The 27,084-nt window shown below is 45.1% G+C and overlaps 1 protein-coding gene across 4 annotated transcripts in view; it reads left to right on the forward strand.

Moving 5' to 3' along the window:
- Positions 1–27,084, forward strand: part of cacnb2 (calcium voltage-gated channel auxiliary subunit beta 2) — a 200,814-nt gene that overhangs the window by 48,176 nt on the left and 125,554 nt on the right. For 2 of the 4 annotated variants that reach the window (XM_033015298.1, XM_033015320.1), the window contains exon 1: positions 12,570–12,892. The exons of 1 other annotated variant lie outside the window; for it this stretch is intronic. In XM_033015298.1, coding sequence (XP_032871189.1) covers positions 12,842–12,892 — 51 coding nt within the window. In that variant the 5' untranslated portion in view covers positions 12,570–12,841. Of the gene's footprint in view, positions 1–12,568; positions 12,893–27,084 lie in introns of those variants that run through there. One more of the 4 variants, XM_033015328.1, reaches the window with a different exon arrangement.

Raw genomic sequence — 27,084 nt, forward strand, 5'->3', positions numbered from 1 at the left:
CCCCTCTCCCTCCCCCACCCCTCTCTCTTCCCCTCCCTTTCCCTCTCTCCCCCACCCCTTCCTCTTACCCCTATGTTCCTCTTCCACCACTCCCCCATCCAACTTCCACCACTCCCGCTACCCCTCTACCCCTCCCTCCCTCCCTCCCTCCCTCCCCACTCTTTCACTTCTCTCCCCCTTCTCTCCTACCCCCTCCCTCTCCTCACCCCTCTCTCTCTCCCATCCCTCTTCCCCCACCCCCTTCCCTCTCTCCCCCGCCCCCTTCCCCCTATCCCCCCGCCCCCTTCCCCCTATCCCTCTGTCCGTCTTCCATCACTCCCCCTACCCCTCTCCTCCTCCCTCCCCACTCTTCCACTTCTCTCCCCCCACCCCCTCCACTCTCCCTCCCCACTCTTTCCCCTCTCTCCCCCCACCCCTCTTCCCCTCCCTCCCTCTTCCCCTCCCTCCTCATCCCCCCCTCCCCCACATCTCTCTCCCCATCCCCCTCTCTCACCCCCTACCCCACTCTCCTTTCTCTCCCAAATCTGTCCCGTTTCCTCCTCCTCCTCTCCCCTCCCTCCCCTCTTCTCACCCCCCTCCCCCCACCTGTGTGTTTGGGGGGTGGTTAATGTGAGTGATGCCGCAGCCCCCCCCAATATTTCAAAACAAACTGACATCTCACCCATAGAAGCAGCCCCAGCCCCTGGTGAACGTTCCATCGTGTGATGTCACAATGCCCAATGCTCAAAGACATTGTTGCCATAGAGGGAGTACAGAGAAGGTTCACCAGACTGATTCCTGGGATGTCAGGACTTTCATATGAAGAAATAATGGATAGACTCGGCTTGTACTCGCTAGATTTTAGAAGATTGAGGGGGTATCTTATAGAAACTTACAAAATTCTTAAGGGGTTGGACAGGCTAGATGCAGGAAGATTTTTCCAGATGTTGGGGAAGTCCAGAACAAGGGGTCACAGTTTAAGGATAAGGGGTAAATCTTTTAGGATCGAGATGAGAAAAACATTTTTCACACAGAGAGTGGTGAATCTCTGGAATTCACTGGCACAGATGTTAGTTGAGGCCAGTTCATTGGCTATATTTAAGAGGGAGTTAGATCTGGCCCTTGTGGCTAAAGGGATCAGGGGGTATGGAGAGAAGGCAGGTACAGGATACTGAGTTGGATGATCAGCCATGATCATATTGAATGGTGGTGCAGGCTCGTAGGGCCGAATGGCCTACTCCTGCACTTAATTTCTATGTTTCCCTCTCCTCACCCCTCTCCCTCTCCCACCCATCCCTCTCTCCCCCACCCCCCTTCCCTCTCTACCCCACCCCCTTCTCTCTCTCCCCCCGCCCCCATCCCCCATACCGCTCTGTCCCTCTTCCACCACTCCCCCTACCCCTCCCTCCCCACTCTTCCACTTCTCTCCCCTTACCCCACCCCTCTTCCTCCCCCACCCCTCTCTCTTCCCCTCCCTTCCCCTCTCTCCCCCACCCCTTCCCCTACCCCTCTGTTCCTCTTCCACCACTCCCCCGTCCCTCTTCCACCACTCCCGCTACCCCTCTTCCCCTCCCTCCCTCCCCACTCCTCTCCCCCTCTCCCTCTCCTCATCCCTCCCCCACCCCTCTTCCCTCTCTCCCCCACCCCCTTCCCTCTCTACCCCACCCCCTTCCCTCTCTCCCCCCGCTCCCTTCCCCCTACCCCTCTGTCCCTCTTCCATCACTCCACCTACCCCTCTCCTCCTCCCTCCCCACTCTTCCTCTTCTCTCCCCCTTCCCCCTCCACTCTCCCCACTCCTTCCCCTCTCTCCCCCACCCCTCTCCCCCTCCCTCCTTCCTCCCCTCCCTCCCCATCCGCCCCTCCCCCACGTCTCTCTCCCCATCCCCCTCTCTCACCTCCTACCCCGCTCTCCTTTCCCTCCCAAATCTGTCCCGTTTCCTCCTCCTCCTCTCCCCTCCCTCCCCTCTTCTCACCTCCCCTCCCCCCACCTGTGTGTTTGGGGGGTGGTTAATGTGAGTGTGATGCCACAGCCCCCCCCCCCCCCCCCCCCCCGCAAACGCCGTTGGGGAAACAGACCCAACGGGTCTGCACTTGGTCTAGTTATTATATAAAAGTCTGTGGCTGCCGCCTGCCGTCTGTCCGTCCGGCTGCCGGCTGCCTTTCTTCCTTTTGATTCGTTCCATCGTGTGATGTCACAATGCCCAATGTTCACATATGTCCAATCGGAATGGATCCATTTACATATGCCTTTGCAGGAGCCCCAGCCCATGGTGAACGTTCCATTGTGTGATGTCACAATGCCCAATGCTCAAAGACATACTTGCCATAGAGGGAGTACAGAGAAGGTTCACCAGACTGATTCCTGAGATGTCAGGACTTTCATATTAAGAAAGACTGGATAGACTCGGCTTGTACTCGCTAGATTTTTGAAGATTGAGGGGGGATCTTATAGAAACCGATGTTGGGTAAGTCCAGAACAAGGGGTCACAGTTTAAGGATAAGGAGGAAATCTTCTAGGACCGAGATGAGAAAAACATTTTTCACACAGAGAGTGGTGAATCTCTGGAATTCACTGACACAGAAGGTAGTTGAGGCCTGTTCATTGGCTATATTTAAGAGGGAGTTAGATGTGGCCCTTGTGGCTAAAGGGATCAGGGGGTGTGGAGAGAAGGCAGGTACAGGATACTGAGTTGGATGATCAGCCATGATCATATTGACTGGAGGTGCAGGCTCGAAGGGCCGAATGGCCTACTCCTGCACCTAATTTCTATGTTTCTATGTTTCCCTCATTCCACCCCTCTCCCTCTCCCACCCATCCCTCTCTCCCCCACCCCCCTTCCCTCTCTACCCTATCCCCTTCCCTCTCTCCCCCCGCCCCTTCCCCCTACCCCTCTGTACCTCTTCCACCACTCCACCTACCCCTCCCTCCCCACTCTTCCACTTCTCTCCCTCACCCCACCCCTTTCCCTCCCCCACCCCTCTCTCTCCCCCTCCCTTCCCCCTCCCTCCCCTCTCCCCCCACACCCCTTCCCCCTACCCCTCTGACCCTCCCCACTCTTCCACCTCTCCCCCCTCCCACTATCCCTCCCCACTCTTTCCCCCCTCTCCCCCCACCTCTCTCCCCCTTCCTCCACACTCTTCCCCCTCCCTCCACACTCTTACCCCTCCCTCCTCCTCTCCGTCCCCATCCCTCCCCCCCACATCTCTCTCCCCTCCCCATCCCTCTCTCCTCCCTCTCTTCCACTTCACTTCTCTCCCCCCTTCCCCCTCCACTCTCCCTCCCCACTCTTTCCCCTCTCTCCACCAACCCCTCTCCCCTTCCCTCCCTCCTCCTCTCCCTCCCCATCCCCCCCCCCTCACATACATCTCTCTCCCCATCCCCCTCTCTCACCCCCTACCCCGCTCTCCTTTCCCTCCCAAATCTGTCCAGTTTCATCCTCCTCCTCTCCCCTCCCTCCCCTCTTCTCACCCCCCCTCCCCCCACCTGTGTGTTTGGGGGGTGGTTAATGTGAGTGTGATGCCTCAGCCCCCCCCCCCCCCCCCCCCCCGCAAACGCCGTTGGGGAAACAGACCCAACGGGTCTGCACTTGGTCTAGTCTCCTTTAAACGTTGCCCCTCTTACCTTAAAACTATGCCCTCTTGTCACTCTACTTACAAATCATGCTTTTTGCATTGAAATATATACAATTTAGACTTTCTTTCCTCATATATTCCTTATAATACCCATGTATGTGCTATCTACTGGACTGACTTAATTTCCCTTCTATTTTTGACTGCACCTCCCCCCAAATGTACATAAACTCTACATTGCATTTCCCTGCCAAATTAGTTGAAATGCTTCCCAACAGCACTAACAAATCTTCCCGCAAGAATGTTGGACCTGTTCCTGTTCAGATGCAAGCCATCCAAGTTTTACAGGTCCCATCTTCCCCAGAGATGGTTCCAGATGTTTCTTATATCCAGTTTCTGTGTAGCTGTAACATTATATTGTGCACTCTATTTATTTTCTCTTTTGCACTACCTGGGATGCTCATGGTATGATTCACCTGGATAGCACATAAAACAAAGTTGTACCTCGGAACACATAGGTTTTAATAACTTAGTCAGAGCCTTTTTCCCAGGATGGAAATATCAAATACTCGAGGGCATAACTTTAAGGTGAGAAAGGTAATGTTTAAAGGAGATGTGTGAGACAAGTCTTTAGACAGAGGGTGGAATGAGCTGCCGAGGTGCCTGGATCGAGCTGCCGAGGTGGTGTTGAAGGCAGATATGATAGTAGCATTTAAGAGAATTTTGGATAAGCATACGGATATGCAAGGAATGGAGGGATATGAAATCTCTGCAGGCCAATAAGAGTTGGTCATGACATCATGTTCAGCACAGACATTATGGGCTGAATAGCCTGTTTCTATGCTGTATTGTTCTATGATCTACATGGCAATAATAAACCAGTACTATAATACTAGAATTCCAAATCATTCCCTCTTACGTTATCCCTTTAGCCACACATTCATCAGACTGATTGTCCTATTCCTATTTGAATAACATATTTCCAAGGATACTCAACCATCAACAACCCAGACTTCCTCTTAACTAATTAAGATTCATACACTAGTAGTAAAACTCAATTTGTATTTTTGAAAATCAAAACAAAAAACTGCAGATGTCAAAGATTTTAAATAAAAACAGAAAATCTGGAAATCCTCAGACCCTTCGACCGGAAACATTAACTCTGTTATTCGTCCCACAGATGCAGCCTGACCTGCTGAGTATTTCCAGACGTTTCTGTTTTTCTTTTTTTCTCTTTTGAATAGCTCATTCTAACCAAGATGTAAATGCTGCATTGAGTTTAAAAACAGTTGCATTTGCTTGGAAGAAAAAACAGCCTTTGCACTCAACATGTGAAAAGTTGCTGCCATCAAAGTGAAGCTAATGGATTGTAAAAAAATCTTGGTTTAGAAACTTTGAAAAGCTTGAGAAGAAAAGTTATTCTCCTTACCCCCTTGTCCTTATCTTGCCTGGCCTTAAATGATGAAAGACTTTCATTGAAAGTTGACCCTGGGCTGTTTTCAGAAGTGCCTCATGAAAGAATTGGTTGTATTAGACAGAATTAGACTCCTGACGGGCACCCGAAACATCACCCCGATCCTGGCCTCTCTCCACTGGCTCCCTGTGCGGTTCCGTATACATTTCAAGACCCTGCTCTATGTCTACAAAGCCCTCAATGGGCTTGCCCCCTCCTACATTAAAAATAGACTGTGGAACAGCATCCCCCTTCCCATCAGAACTGCCTCCCTCCATCGACTCCTTTAAATCAAGACTAAAAACGTATCTATACGCCCAAGCCTTTCCTGACGTCCACTGAGCGAGGGCTATATGTATATATGTATGTAGTTTGTTTGTTTATACTATTCTTATAACAAATGTAAAGCACTTTGGCCAACAAGAGTTGTTTTTTAAATGTGCTATATAAATAAATGTGACAAGTCAAGTCGACTTGTATCAAACCAAGGCAAACGACCCCTTCCCCACACCGACAACAGTGGTTCAAGAAGGTAATGCGGGCACTAACCCAGGACAGCTAGGATTTGAGTAGATACTGGGTGCCAGTTATATAATCACAGTACACAAATGGAAAACTGAATCATCAAAAGAGTAGGGAAAGTCCCTGACATTAAAGGTCAAATGAAACTTCATGGAAGTAGAGGTACATTACAGCAGATTTCGTATTTCCTGGGAGGAGAATGATGATCAGTCAACAATCCCATATATTTAATCAACCTTGATGGAAATGTGAGGGTGTGTGTTTGCATTTGAGTGTGAAATGTGCTCATATATATACTATACCTGAAGCGATACCTGTGGGTCAGTAAACCACCCATGGATCTGTAGATATTTGTTGATCTTCCTGAGTAAGGAGTTGTCTGCAATAGAGTTCTGCTGATGGGCACAATTCAAGGTGCAGGAGTATGTGCTGAGGGATGCAGTGATGCTCAGTGCAGCCCCCACATAGGGTGTGTGGTGTAGGACCCTGCTTCCAATGGACACTGAGCAGGGTATAGATCTGGACCAGGAGTAGACTTGATGGGCCGAATGGCCTAATTCTACTCCTATTCCTTATGACCTTATGAGCAATTAGGTCTGAGCAACAGCCTCTCAAATGCCTCATCAGCACATTGTCGAAGGAGGAACACAAGTGGCATTGATGCATTACATGAGAACGTATTGAACTGATAACCCAGTGAACATGGAGAAAGGCATATTCCCATGGTATTTACTGTATATATTATGTAAATTTTATGTTTTGAAAAACAATAGCCAGAATTACTGAAGAAGGGTCCCAAACCAAATTGTCACCAAACAATGTTCTCCAGGGATGTTGCCTGACCCGTTGACTTCAACGATTTCAAAGGTTTCAGAGGTTTTTTATTGTCGCGTGTTCCAATTATCACACAGCCAAACTAAAAAAAAGCACCAAGACACACAACTACATAAAAGTTAACATACACAGTGGATTCCCCACATTCCTCACTGTGATGGAAGGCAATAAAGTCTAATCTTCTTCCCTCCTAATTCTTTATTCTCCCGCGGTTGGGGCAGTCGAACCATCCGCAGTCGGGGCGGTCGAAGCTCCTGCGGCTTGGAACTCCCGAAGTCGGTCTCTACCCAGAAACCGCGAGCTCCACGATGTTAAGTCCCTTGGTTGGAACCCCCGAAGTCGGCCTCCAGCAGAGGCTGCCAACTCCACGATGTTAGGCCGCAGTGCGGATGAAGATACGATACGGAAAGAAATTGCATATCCTTCGAGGTAAAATATATATTTTTAGTTTCCCCCAACCCCCCCTCCCCTTCCCATGAAATAAGATAAAGAAATAACTAAAAAATACGTTTAACACATCCTAAAAATCAAAGGAGGAAGGGACAGGCAGACTGTTGGCGAGGCAGCCATTACTGGCGCCACCCGGTGGATACTCCAGCACTTTGTGTCTTATTTAGCCTGATATCCTACCTGCCTATTTCTAGAAGAATGTTATTCCCCCCGTGGTAGAATCATCCAGGAGAATAAAATGCACAGGACTTAGTCATTTGGATTTGGTTTACTGATAGAAGACAGATGGTTGTGGTGGAACAACAATATTCAGGCTGGAGGTCTGTGACCAGTGGAGTTCCACAGGGATCTGTGCTGGAAAGTCTGCTGTTTGTGATAGGAAGGAGCTGTGGATGCTGGTTTAAACCGAAGATAGACACAAAAAGCTAGAGTAACTCAGCGGGGGCAGGCAGCATCTCTGGAGAGAAGGAATGGGTGACGTTTCGGGTCTTCAGAAGAAGGGTCTCAACCCAAAACGTCACCCATTCCTTCTCTCCAGAGATGCTGCCTGTCCTGTTGAGTTACTCCAGCTTTTGTGTCTATCTGCTGTTTGTGATATATATAAGCAACTTGGATTTAAATGCAGATGGCTCGGTTAGTAAGTCTGCAGATGACTCCAGGGTTGCTAGGGTCGCAGACAGTGAGGAAAGCTGTCAAAGTATACTGCAGGATATAGATCAGCTACAGAAATGAGTGGAAAATGGTAGATTGAATTTAACTCGAGTGTAAGATGTTTCACTTTGGGAAGTCAAATGTAAGGGGAAAATATACAATTAATGGCATGAGCCTTAGTTAAGTTGATGTTTCGAGGGATCTTCGAGTTCAAGTCCTTAACACCCTGAAAGTGACAACACAAATAGATGGGAGACCTGGGAGAATTATATAAAATCATAATAGGCGGAGATAGGATGGACATCAAAAATGAAATACTAGATTGCATAGCTTTAAGGGAGAGGGGGGAAGTTGAAAGAAGATGAGCATACAAGTTTTTACATGAAGGGTGGTGCATGCCTGGAACATTCTGCTGGGGGTGGTGGTTGAGGCAGATGATAGTGAGATTTAAGAGACTTTTGGATAAGCGTATGGATATACAGGGACTGGAGGGATATGGCCTATGTGATGGTATATAGGAGATGGTCTTGTCATCATGTTCGGCACAGGCATTGTGGGCTGAAGATTTGTTCTTGTACTGTTCTATGTCTAAATGTGCAAATGAAGGTCCTGCTTTAAATGCTGGGACCTAAATCCTATTTTCATGAGTCATTAAACAAAAATGCTTGAAATCTGAAATAAAACCAAAAAGCATTGTATAAATTCAGCAAGCGGTGACAGCTTGTTCAGCAAAGCTGGGATAGATTACCTGAGGAGAGATGAGAAGCCTTCATGTTAGATTGATGACGCAAATTTATTTGAGCAGTTATCTCTTGTGCTTCCTTTCTAACTGTTCTGATCCGTTAAACAAGAAAGTGCCATTCTAGCTGCACTGCTGTTTGTTTGATTGTGAGAATTAAATAAACTTTCTGGCAGTTACATCTAATTTCCAATCTGAGGAAAGGCATATGTTCGAAATGGTTACAGGTAATTTCCCCAGGTAGCCGATGACTGATTTAGCATGTACTTGCATGTAAATGCTCTCATTTTTGTTATTATTTCAGCTTTCCAGCAATTGGAGCTTTTTCCCTTTGTTTGATTTTTTTTTTCCCCACTGGGAGGCTTAATAAACGGTCACCCTGAGATTTGGGTTCCGGTAATTTAGTCATCTATCATTAAAATGAGAAAGATTTGTTTAGAAATCCCATCTAGAATTATTTGTCCCCTTGTGAGTTTGCCTTTTCCGTATAAAAATTACTTAATTACTGATATTAAGACCACAGTAGCACAGGTTGCAATGAAACCATTAGACTACAATTGTCAAATTAAACTTGGCTAACTCTAAGTTAATTGAGAACTTGTTGCAGCATAATTGTTACTCGTAATAAACCAGTACATCCATAGCAAGTAATGGCAGTCCAGTTGGCAATTTAAAGCTTTGTTACATTGTCTAATGTAGGCCACATCTAATACAGGTGACATCTGGTGCAGAGGTACTTATGCAGAGTACTATCAAACATTTCAGCTAGATATGTAGGCTCGGGTACTTTTCGGCGCTGCCGTTTCGGCGCCTCTGTTTATAATATCTGTACTCAGCATAACCCTAATCCTAACCCTAACCCTAACCTCTGTAAATACCTCCAGATAAATAAAAGTGTTCCATGCGTCACAATACTCCGGGATAGTGAATACCAGAGATCCTCTGCAAGAAGTTCCTATGCCAAGGATATTGCAAGTGAGATCAGCTTTATGTTAACAAGTTTGGAAATTGGTTTCCACTGGCCCACCGCTGTGGCACCCTAACCCTAACCCTAACCCATACACTAACCCTAACTCTAACACCCCGAAACGGAGGCGCCGAAACAGCGGCGCCCAAACGGCGGCGCCGAATGGTACCATTCCGAGATATGTGATGAGGAGATAGGGGACAACAACTGGTAGGGAGAGAACATAAACACTAGGAACTGCGGATGCTCATTACAAAAATGACACAAGGTACTAGAGTAATTCAGTGGGTCAGGCAGCATCTCTGGAGTACATGGATAGGCAATGTTTTGGGTCGGTATTCCTCTGTAGAAGGGTCCCGACCTGAAATGTCGCCGATCTACAGTATGTTCTCCAGAAATGCTACCTGATGCGCTGAATTACTCTGGCACATTGTGTCTTTTTTTGGTAGAGAGGGAAGATTGATATGGAAATGATAACAACTGGCTAGTTTCAGAAAGAGTAAACCATGGAGCATAGGTGAATTGGACACCAAAAAGAAACAATGACAAGTAGAATCGAACATGAGTGGATGCATATTGAGGCTAGCAACATTAGGGGCAGGAAACTATAACTGCAGAGACGGCAACAATCTTCTCAAGGGCAATTGGGGATGAGCGACAAATGTTTGCCAAGATCCTGAAAATGAATTTGGAAAAAATAACTATTTTCAGGTTCCTTGCGGAGGGAGAGGGAGAGTGAGAGATGAACTGTATTATTAAAATGCTAAGGAGCAGCAAATGCAGTAAGATCTTGAGATCACAAGTGATAGGAGTAGAATTAGGCCGTTTGGCCCATCAAGCCAACCCCATCATTCAGTCAAGGCTGATCTATCTCTCTCTCTCCTAACCCATTCTCCTGCCTTCTCCCCAAAACCTCAGACACCTTTATGATAACGTTTCCTATCATCTAGCGATCTGATATACCCACTCCTAAAAGCAGATACATAACTTCAAAAAGACTGAATTCACAAATCTAGGGAATATTGAAAAAAGATCAATTGGGACAACTTTGTCAACCACATTTCATTCGGGAACAAATGGAATCCCTTTACAGATGCCTTTAAGTGCTGCACATTTATGAACCAAGAACTAACCCTTCTGCAGAAATGGTACAAAATGTATATATTAAAGTGAAATGAGAAGTGAAATTAAGATAAGGTGTCGCCGTTACAGATTGAGTGGAGAGACATGGGAAGAAGTGCTGTGAGAGGACTAAAAGCATGCAAGGTGTTTAGATGAAGTGGTGAGAGGAAGAAGTGAGATTTGTGACAGAGGTCAGAGTAACTGCTGGGGGCACCCAGAGAGGAGGTGTAAACTATTAAATAGACAAGAATGTTTATGACTAAAGTGGTAAGAATGTTCCATTTGTTGTTTTGCATTTTGTACGGCCCGTTCGGCGAGTCCGTTGGACTGCGGAAACTCAGGGCTGCTGGTGATAAGTCGAAAGTCCCATTATTGTGCAAAGTTTTTGAAAAGCTGGTTGGTGAACTGACTGCCGTTGCCGGACAGAAGGCGTGCAGGGGAACCGTGCACGGAGAAATGGCGCTGCCACTTAGAAACATAGCAACATAGAAAATAGGTGCAGGAGTAGGCCATTCGGCCCTTCGAGCCTGCACCGCCATTCAATGTGATCATGGCTGATCATCCAACTCAGTATCCTGTACCTGCCTTCTCTCCATACCCCCTGATCCCTTTAGCCACAAGGGCCACATCTAACTCCCTCTTAAATATAGCCAACGAACTGGCCTCAACTACCTTCTGTGGCAGAGAATTCCACAGATTCACCACTCCCTGTGTGAAAAAAAGTTTTTCTCATCTCGGTCCTAAAAGACTTCCCCCTTATCCTTAAACTGTGACCCCTTGTTCTGGACTTCCCCAACATCGGGAACAATCTTCCTGCATCTAGCCTGACCAACCCCTTAAGAATTTTGTACATTTCTATAAGATCCCCCCTCAATCTTCTAAATTCTAGACTTCTGGATAACTGCTTCAGATGTGATGGTTTGGAGTAGATCAATGTCAAACCAGCCCGAATAAGAGTCGACAAAAAACAGATAGTGTTTCCCATGCCATTCGAATATGTCGGTGGCTACCGTGGACTACGGTAGAGGAGGGACCGGGTGCGCCTGTAAAGGCTGCTTCTGCTGCTGTGGAGTCAGGCTTTTGCTGGCGGTGCAGACTTCAGTTTTGTCATGTATGTACTTGGTCATATTAGGCCAGTAAAACATGCCATGTGCCCGTTGTAGGGTTGCCTCCACGCCGGGGTGGCCCCTGTGGACGGCGTCGAAGTAATCGTCCCGGAGGACAGCTGGGACAACTGCCTTGTGGCCCTTGACTATAATCCCGTCCTGTAACACCAGTTCGTCGTGAACCAGGAAGTATGGGCAGATCGTGAGTGGGGTGCTGTATTGTTTATCCGGCCAGCCACGCCGGACAATTGCAAAGTCTTGTCAGCAGCCGTGTGCTCTGCCAGGCTACTTAGGCAATTAGTAGGAACATACGATACCTTCATTACTGAGAACTGGTCCTGTTCAGAGAGTTTTTGCTCACTGTTTTTGCGTTGGGCTCTTGATAGCATGTCAGCTATGTGCATGTCCTTGCCATTTTTTTATAGACAATTCATAAGTGGGATACGAACCCACGCCTCCACTTGGATGAATTATAGTTTAGTGTCTTATCTCAGTATTTGTTCAATTCAGTACCTATTGTAGGGTAGCAGATTATTAGCATAGATGATTATTGACTGCAAACCCCAGACTGTTGTAAGGAATCCGTGGGTCAAGCAGCATCAGGAATGTCATTTCAGGCTGCGACTGCATCAAGACTGCATGTTCACACATTTAGTATAGTTTTTGTCATGTGTAGCGAGGTACAGTGATAAACTTTTATTTTGCAGTTTCAGTATCATTATTACCACATACTAAGACATAACCCTCTAATTCTAAAGGAGTTCGAACATTTGTAAAGTTCAAGCTATTAAAAGCAACCGAGAAGTTCAGAAGGAATTCCCAGTCTGCAATGTTTAGCTGTGTTTGGGACAATCCAATCATTCAAAAAAAAAAAAGTCCAAAAGCAGTCCTAAAATAATACCTCTTTCATATTACAGCTGGATGTGCGAATGCCATCGATCACAGCTATTGCAGTTCTTGTTGGTCGAGCTAATTGTTTTCTTAGTTGCTGTTTATTAAGTGGAAAGGTGAAAGGTTGGGGCAGTGATCACCCTCAGTCAATATCTGTAAGCTCAGGGGCATGTATTAGGCACTAATGAAATGTTGTTCTCGGCAGCGACGCTCAGCATTCCCGAGTGGATTCACGTCACGGAGAGTGCAGCAAGTTCCTCCCACTCTGCCTCTTAATTTACATTGACGGGTCTCCAGTTCGGAGTTTGAACCCGGAGCAGACGCTGGATCAAATAAACAGCTAACGCGGTTCATTTCTCCGGGAAGGTTCCGGCAGCTGCGAGGAAGATCTCTAAATTCAGCACAGGAAGTAAAGCCCCTGGATAAGGGTGTGTGAAAAAAGCCAGCCACACATAGTTGTGGTTCAGAGCAGCGGTGGATGTACTCGTGTCCCTCCCGTGTCTGAGACAGCTGCCTTGTGACAGAAGGAGTGTGAGACACTTGCATCTGAGTCTGGCATGCTTGATCGTCATCTCATGACCCCTGGCCCAGAACACCTTTTCGTCCAGGTAAGCGGGTGTGTGGTCTGTTCCTGGAAGCTGAAGGGTCAGCAGCAAACTAGATCCTGCAGGGCACTGGGTGTGTGGACTGACTGCTGGATGAACGTGACACTCATTTCAGCATAATAATGACTGGCAGCATTTCTTAACGTCCCCTGTTAATTATGTATTCTGACAATACCGCAGGGAATAATAAATAACACCATTAAAGGGAAAGTCAATCCAGACTTACGCACTGAAGTACTTCATTTTTTTTGGCTATCATTTTGGGATTCATTAAGCAATAGCCATTTCCCAGTCAAAATATAGAGAACAATGCATATCTTGTTACTTTCTTTGTCTGATGAATATGTAGATAATAAACCTTGAGGACAGTACAGCTGGTAAAGCTGCTGCCTCACAGTGCCAGAGACCCAGGTTCGATCCTGACCTCAGGTGCTGTCTTGTGTGGAGTTTGCATATTCTCTCTCTGACCGCATGAGTTTCCCATGGGTGCTCCTGTTTCCTCCCACATCCCATGCGGGATTGTAGGTTAATGTCCTCTCTAAATTTCCCCTAGTGTGTAGGGAGTCGATGAGAGAGTGGGATAACATAGTGCTGGTATGAATGGGCGATGGATGGTCAGCGTCGACATGGTGGGCTGAAGGGCCTGTTCCCATGCTGTATCTTTTAATCAATTAACTTCATATTATAATAAAACTTGAAGATTACATTGTCGCTTTATAACATTGATTCAGGTTACACCAATCTTCCTCCACTTAATCAAACTGACAGCAACAGTTAAAAGTTTGAGTTGAGATTTGCGGTTGAAAAGAAAAGCATTTAAAATGTCCTTCATTTATGTTGAACTTAAGCAGATCAGTGTTTTGAAATGAAGCATGTTTGCCAGCTTATCTTTCTGTTTATAACAATAACATAGAATGATGTAGATCACCCAGAAAACATAATTATCAGAAAATCACTGTACAACTTCTGTGATGTTGGCAAAACTTTTGTAAGCCAGTTTGAAGAGAAAACTAAAATCTATATTTATCTGAACAAAGTATTCTTTGCTTCTCAAAATGTATACCTTGTCAAAAATGCACACATGCATAAATGAGTGAAAAGCAAGCAAGTTACATGATTAATAATTAGACACTAAAATATATTGTTTTGCTCATTTTTGGCTTTGTCACTGTGCACTATCAAGAAACCGTGATATGAAATGCAGACAGAAAGCATGGTCTGTTACTGGCAATGAGCGGGTGGGGGTGGGGAAGGGGAATTGCAATGGAGCATAACTAGTTGTGAGATCCTTTCAAATCTAAGAGAGGGATCACGTTTCAAACTTGTTCCCAGTTTATTTTCTGGCAGTCAGCCTAACTGAGAACTGGAGTGAACCCAATGGAACATAGAGACGGGGGGGAGAGATTGTAAAATCTCGAGAATTGGAAAAGGCTGGGAATGGATCAGGAAGGGGAGAGAAAGATCAGGAGATGGGATGGAGATCACAAAGGATAAAATGAACGCAGCCACACTGGGCAGATGAGATCGCAGATACAGGGGTGCGATGGATCTGGAGTACAGTAACTCAGCGGGCGAGGCAGCATCTCTGGAGGACATGAGTAGGTGACATTTTGGGATGGCACCATTCTTCGTCTTGCAAACGATCAGTCCTCTCCAACTTGGGATGTGTTGGAGGGACAGGGTGTCTGCTTGCTATAGAGGAATAGTCTGGGTCTCCTATCAATGTGTGTAGGAATCTAGTCATGAGCATGGGGTTGGGAACGTGGGGTTCACTGAAGAGCGTCATGGTTTCCACTGCGGGAGGGTTTAAAAACATAGAAAAATAGGTGTAGGAGGAGGCCATCCGGCCTTTCGAGCCAGCACCACCATTCATTGTGATCATGGCTGATCATCCACAATCAGTAACCCGTGCCTGCCTTCTCCCCATATCCCTTGATTCCGCTAGCACCTAGAGCTCTATCTAACTCTCTTTTAAATTTATCCATGGAATTGGCTTCTACTGCCTTCTGTGGCAGAGAATTCCACAAATTCACAACTCTCTAGGTAAAAAAAGTTTTTTCATCTAATTTTTAAATGACCTCCCCTTTATTCTAAGACTGTGGCCCCCTGATTCTGGACTCCCCCAACATTGGGAACATCTTTCCTGCATCTAGCTTGTCCAGTCTTTTTATAACTTTATATGTTTCTATAAGATGCCCTCTCATCCTTTTAAATTCCAGTGAATACAAGCCCAGTCTATCCTCATATGTTATTATGTCCATATGTCCATCATATGTCCATATGTCATATGTCCATACTCCTGTTATTATACTTTGTGAAGACAATCTTGCCTGAGTCCTTCTTTAGTCTGTACAAATCATGCTTTTCTACCTTTCATAGCCATTTTTAATACCTGTTCTGAAACCTGATTCTTGACACTTCAAATTAGAGGTTTATTGGGTGAAATCTGGAGCCTGCTAAATTAATCATGCTGATTTGAAGTGCCTTGACAACAGTTGTCCAACACCTGTTCCTCAAGCAACTCCATGTCTTTATTTGGTGAACTGTTATATGTAGATGAAGCACCTTAAAATACAGATTGAGGATTCAAGTTGTGAAAGAGACCGGTTTTCGTTTTAATCCCATGTACATTGATAACCCATTTTGCTGTATCTGTTGCAATAAAATAATTTATAATTAAAAATGTAACAGGGCCTACTGAATTCTAGTGGAAAGGATATCATGTGCATTTTGTCCTTGGTGTTTGTGAAAATTTGACTTCAACCTTAAAATTGGTTTATTTGTTTTCTTCAAACTTTAGGTGCCGTTTAAACTGGTATTCAAATCCATGTGATTTACTTCAATGCATGCTAATTAAATTTGCATGATGTTTCAGTTGAGTTCACTTGTACATGTGTATGGGAGAGCAGGCTAGGATAGTAGAGTTTAATCTTATCCAGAAAACATGAACTTTATCACAAAGGTGTGTGGGTTTGTACGATAATCAGCCTCTGGAAAATTGCCCCTAATGTGCGGGGAGTGAATGTGTAAATGGGATAACATAAAGGATAGCATAGATATTTCATAGCAAAAGGATTTGAGTATAGGAGCAGGGAGGTTCTACTGCAGTTGTACAGGGTCTTGGTGAGACCACACCTGGAGTATTGCGTACAGTTTTGGTCTCCTAATCTGAGGAAAGACATTATTGCCATAGAAGGAGTGCAGAGAAGGTTCACCAGACTGATTCCAGGGATGTCAGGACTTTCATATGAAGAAAGACTGGATAGACTCTGCTTGTACTCGCTAGAATTTAGAAGAGTGAGGGGGGATCTTATAGAAATTTACAAAATACTTAAGGGGTTCGACAGGCTAGATGCAGGAAGATTGTTCCCGATGTTGGGGAAGTCCAGGACAAGGGGTCACAGCTTAAGGATAGAGGAGAAATCCTTTAGGACCGAGATGAGAAAAACATTTTTCACACAGAGAGTGGTGAATCTGTGGAACTCTCTGCCACAGAAGGTAGTTGAGGCCAGTTCATTGGCTGTATTTAAGAGGGAGTTAGATGTGGCCCTTGTGGCTAAAGGGATCAGGGGGTATGGAGAGAAGGCAGGTACAGGATACTGAGTTGGATGATCAGCCATGATCATATTGAATGGTGGTGCAGGCTCGAAGGGCCGAATGGCCTACTCCTGCACCTGTTTTCTATGTTTCTATGTTTCTAAAGGCAGTGTGAATGGTGATTGATGGTTGGTGTGGACAAGATGGGCTGAAGGGCCTATTTCCTTGCTGTATTTATAAACTAAACTAAACTAAACGGTGTATGATAGGTCACTGTCTGTACCTTCAGGCTTATAGGTAACCCAAGGTTTGACTCCAATGTTTTACTTATCATCAGCTGCTGTTTGTGTTCAACATTCTTGTCCTGTTTTAAAATATATTAATACCAATTTAAATATGAGTTAATGTCTGTTATATTAGAAGCTGCTGATATCAGGAGCTGAGTCATTGGTATGTTCGCTGAAATGCATTTACTGGCAATGTTGTTTTTGTTCTGTATTAGTTGCCAAGTTATCTGATTTCTTTGAAGCCACATACCAAAGTATTTAATTTTCAAAATGTATGCAGCATTCTGAGGCCATCATATTTCAAAACCATAAGTTTCCACTGCCCCAAGCTAAAATAAAGCTGATTTTTTTTTTGCCGCGACAATAATTAAATTTTAATGTTGATTCATAATTTAATATTGATATACTCAGTGAAAAATAATATACCCCATGAGCTAGCTAATCAGGAGCAGCTGTATAGATTTTCACGGAGAAAGGTTGGCATGGAAATAAATAATGGCGACTGTTAATAGCGTGCAAATTGGCCAGCAACTTAAGGGAAGGCAGAAATTGTCCAGGAATTGCAAATTGGTGTAAATTTCACAGTTGGCTTGGTGAAAATAGCATATTTTGCTTACACTTGATTTCATGAAATTGTCACATTTGCACTGTATTTAAACTTTTCACAAAGTTCCCATCGATGTGAACTTTAGTTGCAGATTATAAGCCTGCAATTTTCTAAAATTAAATCACATTATTTTCCACCCTTCGTTTCTGTACATTTTTTCGCTCCTTTCTAATTCAATGTTTCATTCTGAAAATCTGCTTCAACAGAATCTGACCTTTTTCCATTATTGAGCACCTTACTGCATCCTGGAAATGTTACAAGGTTTGTTGAGTATGTAATTGCTATTTTTGTGTGGGCAATGAAGATAACAGAGTGGAATATCTATACCTGCATGGATGCTCGTATTGGAGGCTACCTAATGCTTCTTCAATGGTTCAACGATGCTTTCTTTGTCACATGTGCAACTGCACATTCAAATTCTTTTTGCACATTGGTGCCATTTCCACAGCGTCTTGGCATCATTTCCACAGTTTGGTCTGCCCATGTGCTTAATCTACGTGCTCATGCTCCACGTGTTCATTCCAGTTCCCCATCCTTGAATGCCCCAAGCTCCTGCAGGGCCTTCTCCATCGCCCTCGACCGGATCAGCCCGTAAACCGATGTCCCTCTCCTCGACCGGCCATCCTTGTATTCCGGAGGGTCCTCCTGCAACCGTGAATTTGTCCATTTAGATGTTTTCTCCCCGTCAAGAAGATCTTCACAGGTCTGATCTTGCCTTCCATTCCACTTCCTTGTCTGATCCCCACACTCTTGATTCTGCAAAAGAATGTCTCAGCTTTGAATGTACTTAATAACTATCCACACCTTGCAGGGTAGAATATATTTATTTACTCAATATCCAGGTTAGTGGAGACAAAAACTGCATCCCAATGAGGGGTCAAATTTTTCCTCTGGAGTTGAGCAGCAGACCTCCTATCATGATAAGATACCCTCTTGTTGTAGGCTCACCGTAGGGTGGCCGTAGGGTGGCACAATGGTACAACTGTACAGCAGCACATACCCAGGCTCCACCTTAACTACAGGTGCTTTGGTTTCCTCCCACACTCCAAAGACAGGCAGGTTGGTAGGTTAATTGCCTTCTGGTCCCTAGGACATAGGATAGAACTAATGTATGGATGATCGGCTAAGACTCAATGAGTCGAAGGGCCTGTTTCCATGCCTTATTTTGTGGTTCCACTAAACTAAACACTTTTCAGAGAAACCTCTTCACAACATCTCCTCCCTGTTAAGCTTCCTTTGTAATCTTCAGTATTTCAGTGAGATTGCATCCTACTCCTTTAAACTCCAGATAGCATGGAGCCATTCTTTCTTCACAGGCTATCCACATCTCAGAACCAATCTGATAAATCTTCACTGCATAACCTCCACACCAAATCTATCCTTTTAGCAAGACCTTTGAAAAGGCACCAAATGGTAGGCTGATGTGAAAGATTAGATACAATGGGATTCAGGGTGAGCTTGTCAACTGGATACAAGAATTGGCTTGAAAATTGGAGACAGAATGGTGGTAGAGGGTTATATGTCATAGTAGAAACTTATAACAAGTCAATACTTGGTCCACTATTGTTCTTTATTCATATTGATAATTTGAATATGATTATAGGTGGCATGGTTCGTAAATTTGTGTATTATAATAAAATTGGTGATATGGTGAAGAAGGTTATCTAAGATTACATGGGATCTTGATGTAAAGCCAAGGATTGACAGGTAAAGTTCAGATCAATGTATGGTGCTGCATTTTGGTAAGACAAACCAGGGCTGGTCTTGCATAATAAATGGGAGGACCTGGGGAGTGTTGCAGCACTGAGAGACATGGGGGTTCAGGAGCATAGTTGCATGAAAGTGGCAGCACAGATACACAGGGTGGTAAAGAGGTTTGCACAGTTACCTTCTTTGGTCATTGCATTAAATACAGGAGTAGGGATGTCATGTTACAACTGTAGAGGATGTTAGGTAGGCCCCATTTGGAGTACTGTGTACAGTTCCGGTTGCCCTGCAATAGAAAGGATACCATTCCCCATTTTTTAAAACCCTTGGAAGCAGTTCTAAATGATAAAATATTTAAGTCGTCCAGTTATAGAATAATACAGCACAGAACCAGTCCCAACTCCTCCATGCTGACTAAAGTGGTTTACTGAGTTATTCCCATTTGCCTGCATTTGACCTCCATCCCTCTAAAACATTCCGCTCCATGAAACTCCCCCCCCCATGGTAGGTGTGTCTGGAAGATTAGATCACAGATTTTACAGTTTAGTTTGTCACGCGTACCGAGGTACAGTGAAAAGCTTTAGTTTAGTTTATTTTAGAAATACAGCGCGGAAACAGGCCCTTTGGCCCACTGGGTCTGCGCCGACCAGCGATCCCCGCACATTAACATGATCCTACATCCACCAGGGACAATTTTTACATTTGCCAAGCCAATTAACCTACAAACCTGTATGTCTTTTGAGTGTGGGACGAAACCGAAGATCTCGGAGAAAACCCACGCAGGTCACGGGGAGACCGTACAAACTCCGTCAGCCAGCACCCGTCAGGATCGAACCCGGGTCTCCGGCGCTGCATTCGATGTAAGGCAGCAACTCTACCGCTGCGCCACCGTGACTGTAGTTGCATGCTATCCAGTCAGCAGAAATACAATAAATGATTACAATCGAGCCATTTACAATATATAGATACATGATAAGGGGCTAATGTTTAGTGCAAGGTAAACATAGAAAAAAATAGGTGCAGGAGTAGGCCATTCGGCCCTTCGAGCCTGCCATGCCATTCAATATGACCATGGCTGAAACATCGTAAAGCCAACAAAGTTTGATCAAGGATAGTCTGAGGGTCACCAAGGAGGTAGATAGTAGTTCAGCACTGCTCTCTGGTTGTGGGAGGATGATACAGTTGCCTGATAAAAACTGGGAAGAAGCTGTCCCTGAATCTGGAGGTGTGTGTTTTCACACTTGCATACATAGATACATCAACAATAGGTGCAGGAGTAGGCCATTCGGCCCTTCGAGGCAGCACCGCCATTCAATGTGATCATGGCTGATCATCCACAATCAGTACCCCGTTCCTGCCTTCTCCCCATATCCCCTTGATTCCGCTAACCCTAAGAGTTCTATCTAACTCTCTTTTAAATGCATCCAGTGAAGGCCTCCACTGCCTTCTGAGGCAGAGAATTCCACAGACTCGCCACTCTCTGTGAGAAAAAGTGTTTTCTCGTCTCTGTTCTAAATGCCTTACTCCTTATTCATAAACTGTGGCCCCTGTTTCTGGACTCCCCCAACATTAGGAGCATGTTTCCTGCCTCCAGCGTGTCCAAACCCTTAACAATCTTATATGTTTCAATAAGATCCACTGTCATCCTTCTAAACTACAGAGTGTACAAGCCCAGCTATTGGAGGGATGTCATAATGTTGGAAAGAATGCAGAAGCGATTCACTATGATGTTACTTGGACTTGTGGGCTGAGTTATAGGGAGAGGCTTGAGAAGGTGGGACTTCTTGAATTGAGGGTGTACGAGGCTGAGGGGTGACCTTATTGAAGCATACAAAATCAGGAGGGCATAGACAAATAGAACGTTCAATTTCCCCCAGAGCAGAGGATTCTAAAACAAAAGAGCTTAATGTAAGAAGAGGGAGATCATGGTGGCAACTTTCTCCCAGATGGTAGCCTGCATCTGGAGTTGCCAGAGGAAGTAATTGAAGCAGATACAATTGTGACTTTCAAAAGGCATTTGGACAGATATGTGGATAGAAAGGGTTTAGAGGGATATGGATCAAATGCAGGCAAATGGGACTAATCCAGAACACCAGTTTGGGGGGGCATGGTTAAGTTAGACAGAAGGACATGTTCATAAGTTATAAGTGCAGAATTAGGCCATTTGGCCCATTAGGTGTAAATGGCTGATCTACCTTTCCCTCTGAATCCCATTTTCCTACCATCTCCCAATAACCCCTGACTACCGTACTAATGTACGGACTTATTTCCATGCTGTATAGCTCAATGACTCTAACCCTTTTAAATGTCTTTTAAACTTTATAATTGTACCAGCTCTGTCACTTCCTTTGACAGTCTGTTCCATATACCCAGCACTATATACCCACCCAGTCTGCATGGCAAAAGTTGCCCCTCAGGATCCTGTTAAATCATTCCCCTCTAGTTTTAGACTCCCCCGTAGGAAAAAAAAGACTACAAATAGGCCTTATTGGGCACTGCAGTCTGCATGGACGCTGTGACCTGTAAGCCTGTTCGCACACTCCCGAAATGCAAGACCTCCAGTCTTAACAACATCCCAATGAATCGTTTAGACTTAAGACATTAGAGTTTAGATATACAGTGTGGAAACAGGCCCTTTGGCACCAAGTCCACACCGACCAGCAATCATCCCCATACACCAGCACTATCCTACACACTGGGGACAACTTACAATTTCCAGAAGCTATTCAACTTAAAAATCTGTACATCTTAGGAATGTGGGAGGAAACTGGAAAACCCATGCAGTCACAGGGAGAATGTACAAACTACGTACAGACAGCACCCATAGTCATGATCTAACCCGAGTCTCTAGCGCTATAATTCTATAGTAGAGTCCTATGGTGGAGTCAATGGACAGTGGTAGAGTCTATAAAGGGCCTGTCCCACAAGCATGCGACTCCATGCGGCAAGCGCGACCTAAAAGGGCCTGTCCCACGAGCATGCGACTTGCATGCGGCAAGCGCGACCAAATCAGAAGCGGGGGCCGCGCGGAGGTCGAGTGAGGGACATGAAGTTTGAGCGAAGTCCGCGTGACGTACGGCGTTGAGGCGGCTGCGGGCCGGCAGGCCGTTGCCGCGCGGAATTTTTGAACACAGTCAGTTTTTCGGAGCCCCGCGCGATGTCGGGACCAGCTCCGCACAACTCCATACGGCTCCGGTGGTCGAAGTGGGACCGGCCCCGCGAGCCATACGGCTCAAGCGACCACGTTAGGTCGCGCTTGCCGCATGGAGTCGCATGCTCGTGGGACAGGCCCTTTACTCTACCACTGCACCACCGTGCCGCCCCAGCATGCGCCCTAGCTTAATCACATCCTTCTTCTGGTACGGTAGCCGTACTATTATGTGTCGGGTCTCACCAAAGTCGATCTCACGATTTAGTCATCTATCATACTTCTTCTCCCATGATAACTTTTAACTTAATATCTATCTTAGCCAACTTCAACTATACCTCTGTAGTCAACTGCATTTGTCTAGGTTCAGAGTTTTAAATCTTAATTGCTTTCAAACTGAATGTGAAATTGCATGTTATGATTGCTGTTTCCCAAAAGACAGAATATAGAATAGTACAGCACAGAAACCGGCCCTTTGGCCCACAATGTCTGTGCCACATGACGAAGTCCTTCTCCTATCTGCTGCACATCATTTATGTCCCATTCCCTGTACATCCATGGGCCTATCCAAAAGCCGCTTAAATGCCACCACTGTATCAGCCTCCACCACCACTCCTGGCAGCATATTCCAGGCACTTATCACTCTGCCTCACACATCTACTTCAAACATTACCTCCTCAACCTAAAGCTATGCCCTCTAGCATTTGATCATTCCAGTCTGGGAAAAAGTTTCTGACTCGCAACCCTATCTACGCCTTTCATAATTTTATGTATCTCAACTGTTGGCGCTCCCGAGGAAACAATCCAAGTCTGTCCAACCTCTCCCTGTAGCTATCACCCCATAATCCAGGTCTCGTTTAGTTTAACCACCTCTGCACCCTTTCTAAACCCTCCACATCCTGAAACGGGACGACCAGAACTGCACAAAATGATTAAATTGCAATCTAATCAAAGTCCTATAAAACTGCATCATGACTTCCTGGCAGTTTCTCAATGCCACACCCAATGAAGGCAAACCATATGCTTACTTTATCACTCAATCTACTGATAATATAAATGAACCTTAACACTACTTGAGTGCCATTTTCATGGAATTATGGAATTGGACCCCAAGATCCCTCTGCACATCAATATTGTTAAGGGGCTTCTTATGAATTGCATAGTTTCCCCTTACATTTGACCTCCTAAAGTCAGCACCTCACACTTGCTTGGATTAAACTCCATCTGCCATTTATCTGCCTATTTCCACAGCTGATCTATTTCGTTCTGACATCCAGCCTGAATATTGTCCATCTGTTCTGAATCCATACGACCGTTACTGTTAATCCACTGCATCTTAATCTTCAGGATCAACCTACCATGGGAAACGTTATCAAATGTCTTACTGAAATCCATGTACACACAACCACCACCCTACCCTCCTCGAGCTACCCTCCTCGAGGTGAAGAGTTTGTACATTCTCCATGACTGCATGGACTTTCTCTGGGTGCTCCGGTTTCCTCCCACATTCCAAAGATGTGCAGGTTTGTAGGTTAATTGGTTGTGTAAATTGTTCCTAGAGTGCAAGATAGAACTAGTGTACGAGGATTATCGGTGGGCCGAAGGGCCTGTTCCCATGCTATATCACTAAACTAAATACTGAAACTAAATGTAGCTGCTTAAAGGGCCTGTCCCACTTTTCCGAATTATTCACGAATTCTCCGGAGTTTTCTTCTTGATTCAAACTCGGAGAATGTCCGTAGCGAGTCTGTAGGAGGCCGAAGGAGTCCGTAGATATTTTGTAGCAGCTCGTAATGCCAGCTGTAGGTACTCGGGGCATCAGGTAAGCCGGGACGTTTTTTCAGCATGTTGAAAAATGTCCACGAGTAAAAAAAAAATCCCCGAGTACCTACGGCTGGCATCTCCCAGTTTGAATCAAGGGGGAAACTCAGGAGAATTTGTGAGTACCTCGGGAAAGTGGGACAGGCCCTTCAGGTTTATATCTTGCTATTTTTCCAGTTACACTTTATTTTTCCATAGTCAAGCCGTATTGGGCAAAATAATTGTTTGGAATAAAAACCTTCTATGTTTAGAAGATATTTGAACAGGTACATGAATAGGAAAGGTTGAAAGGGATATGGATCAAACATGGGCAGGATGGGCGAGCATAGTTAGTGCTTCTTGGTCAGCATAGGCAAGTTGGGCCGAAGGGGATGTTTCCATGCTGTACAACTCTATGACTCTAAAGGAGAGGAGCAACACAGTGGGCAGTAAATGTGACGGCCAGCCTGAGTTCCTGCAGAGAAAATCCAGGTTGCGACACGGTGCCAGTCAACACATACTGACCTGCAACACACTAGCATTGAATGTATTGCAGGTCAGATGCTGGCAGATGTTCATTTAATATTCAAAATTTTCAATGATTATTGATGTTTTTAGTTAATTTATGTTTCCTCTGCCTGGGCCGTACTTGTGCTTGCGGCCTACTCCAATTGTGGAATGGCCAAATCAACGAGGCCTAGTGGTCATTGAGTGCCACGCTGCCACGCAATAGAAAGTTCCAGAAAACTTTACACAACAGATGGGTAACAAAGTCGAGGACATAAAAATAACACAGATATTTCTAGACAATGTAAACATAGAAACATACAAAAAGGTGCCGGAGTAGACCATTCGGCCATTCGAGTCAGCACTGCCATTCAATATGATCATGGCTAATCAGTACCCCGTTCCAGCTTTTTCCCCATATCCCTTGATTCCCTTAACCCTAAGAGCTAAATATAACCCCCTCTTGAAAACATCCAGTGAGTTGGCATCCACTGCCTTCTGTGGCAGAGAATTCCTCAGATTCACAAATCTCTGGATGAAAATGTTATTCCTCATCTTTAAGAATTAGGAGTAAGCCATTTAGAACGGAGACAAGGAAACACTTTTTCTCACAGACAGTGGTGAGTCTGTGGAATTTTCTGCCTTAGAGGGAGGCAGGTTCTCTGGATGCTTTCAAGAGAGAGCTAGATAGGGCTCTTAAAAATAGCGGAGTCAGGGGATATGGGGAGAAGGCAGGAACGGGGTACTGATTGGGGATGATCAGCCATGATCACATTGAATGGCGGTGCTGGCTCGAAAGGTCGAATGGCCTACTCCTGCAATCTTTGTCTATTGTCTATTGTCTATTGTCAGTCCTAAATGATTTATTTTTAAAGTGTGACCACTGGTTCTGGACTCCCCCAAACATCGGGAACATTTTTGCTGCATCTATCCTGTCCAATCCTCTAAGAAATGTATATGTTTCTATAAGATATCCTCTCATCCTTCTTAAATTCCAGTGAATTCAAACCCAGTCGACCCATTTGACAGTCCCGCCATCCTGGGAATTAACCTGGTGAACCTACGCTTCACTCCCTCAATAGCAATAATGTCCTTTCTCAAATTAGGAGACCAAAATTGCACACAATACCACCATATATAACCATATATAACCATATACTCCAGGTGCACTCACCAGGGCCATGTACAACTGCAGTAGGACCTCCTTGCTCCTAAAATCAAATCCTCTCGCAATGAAGGCCAACATGCCATTAGCTTTCTTCACTGCCTGCTGCACCTGCATGCTTACTTTCAGTGACTGATGTACAAGCACACCTCTCTGCACCTCCCCTTCTCCTAATCTGACACAATTCAGATAATAATCTGCCTTCCTGTTCTTGCCACCAAAGTGGATAACCTCACATTTATCCACATTACACTGCATCTGCCATGCTTCTGCCCACTGACCCAACGTATTGAAGTCATCATGCAGCCTCATAGCATCCTCATCGCAGTTAACACTGCCACCCAGCTTTGTGTCATTCGCAAACTTTGAGATGTTACATTTAGTTCCCTCATCTAAATCGTTAATATATATTGTAAACAACTGGGTTCCCTGCACCGAGCCTTGCGGCACCCCACTAGTCACTGCCTGCCATTCTGAAAAGGACCCGTTAATTCCTACTCTTTGCCTCCTGTCTGCCAATCAGTTCTCTATCCATGTCAATACTCTACCTCCAATACCATGTGCTCTAATTTTGCACATTAATCTCTTGTGCGGGAACTTGTCAAAGGCTTTTTGAAAGTCCAGATACACCACATCCACTGGCTCTCCCTTATCCATTCTACTTGTTACATCCACAAAAAATTCCAGAATATTAGTCAAGTATGATTTCCCCTTCATAAATCCATGCTGACTTTGATCAATCCTGTCACTGCTTTCCAAATGCGCTGCTATAACATCTTTAATAATCGACTCCAGCAGCTTCCCCACTACCGATGTAAGGCTAACTGGTCTATAATTCCCCATTTTCTCTCTCCCTCCTTTCTTCAAAAATGGTTACATTGGCTACCCTCCAGTCCACAGATATAAGATTTCCTAAAGCAATTTAGATGATAATGCGATTGATAAATTAGCGAACATTATTAGTGTTACATGAGCTGAATTGAATCTAACGCAATATCAACAGGAACTATATAATCACTTTCCCTCTCCCCTGACTCTCAGTTTGAAGAAGGGTCTTGTTCGAAATGTCACCGATTCCTTTTCTCCAAAGATATTGCCTGATCTGCTGAGTTACTCCAGCAATTTGTGTCGATTATCTTTAGAATCACTTAGAGTCATAGAGTGACACAGTGTCGAAACAGGCCCTTCAGCCCAAATTGCCCACACCGGCCAACATGTCCCAGCTACACTAGTCCCACCTGCCTGCGCTTGGTCCATATCCCTCCAAACCTGTCCTATCCAGGTATCTGTCCAACTGCTTCTTAAAAGTTGGGATAGTCCCAGCCTCGACTACTTCCTCTGGCAGCTTGTTCCATGCTCCCACCACCCTTTGTGTGAAAAAGTTATCCCTCAGATTCCTATTAAATCTTTTCCCCTTCACCTTGAACCTATTTCCTC

This window comes from Amblyraja radiata, chromosome 2 (assembly GCF_010909765.2).
Source record: "Amblyraja radiata isolate CabotCenter1 chromosome 2, sAmbRad1.1.pri, whole genome shotgun sequence".
In the NCBI taxonomy this organism is placed as follows: domain Eukaryota; kingdom Metazoa; phylum Chordata; class Chondrichthyes; order Rajiformes; family Rajidae; genus Amblyraja; species Amblyraja radiata.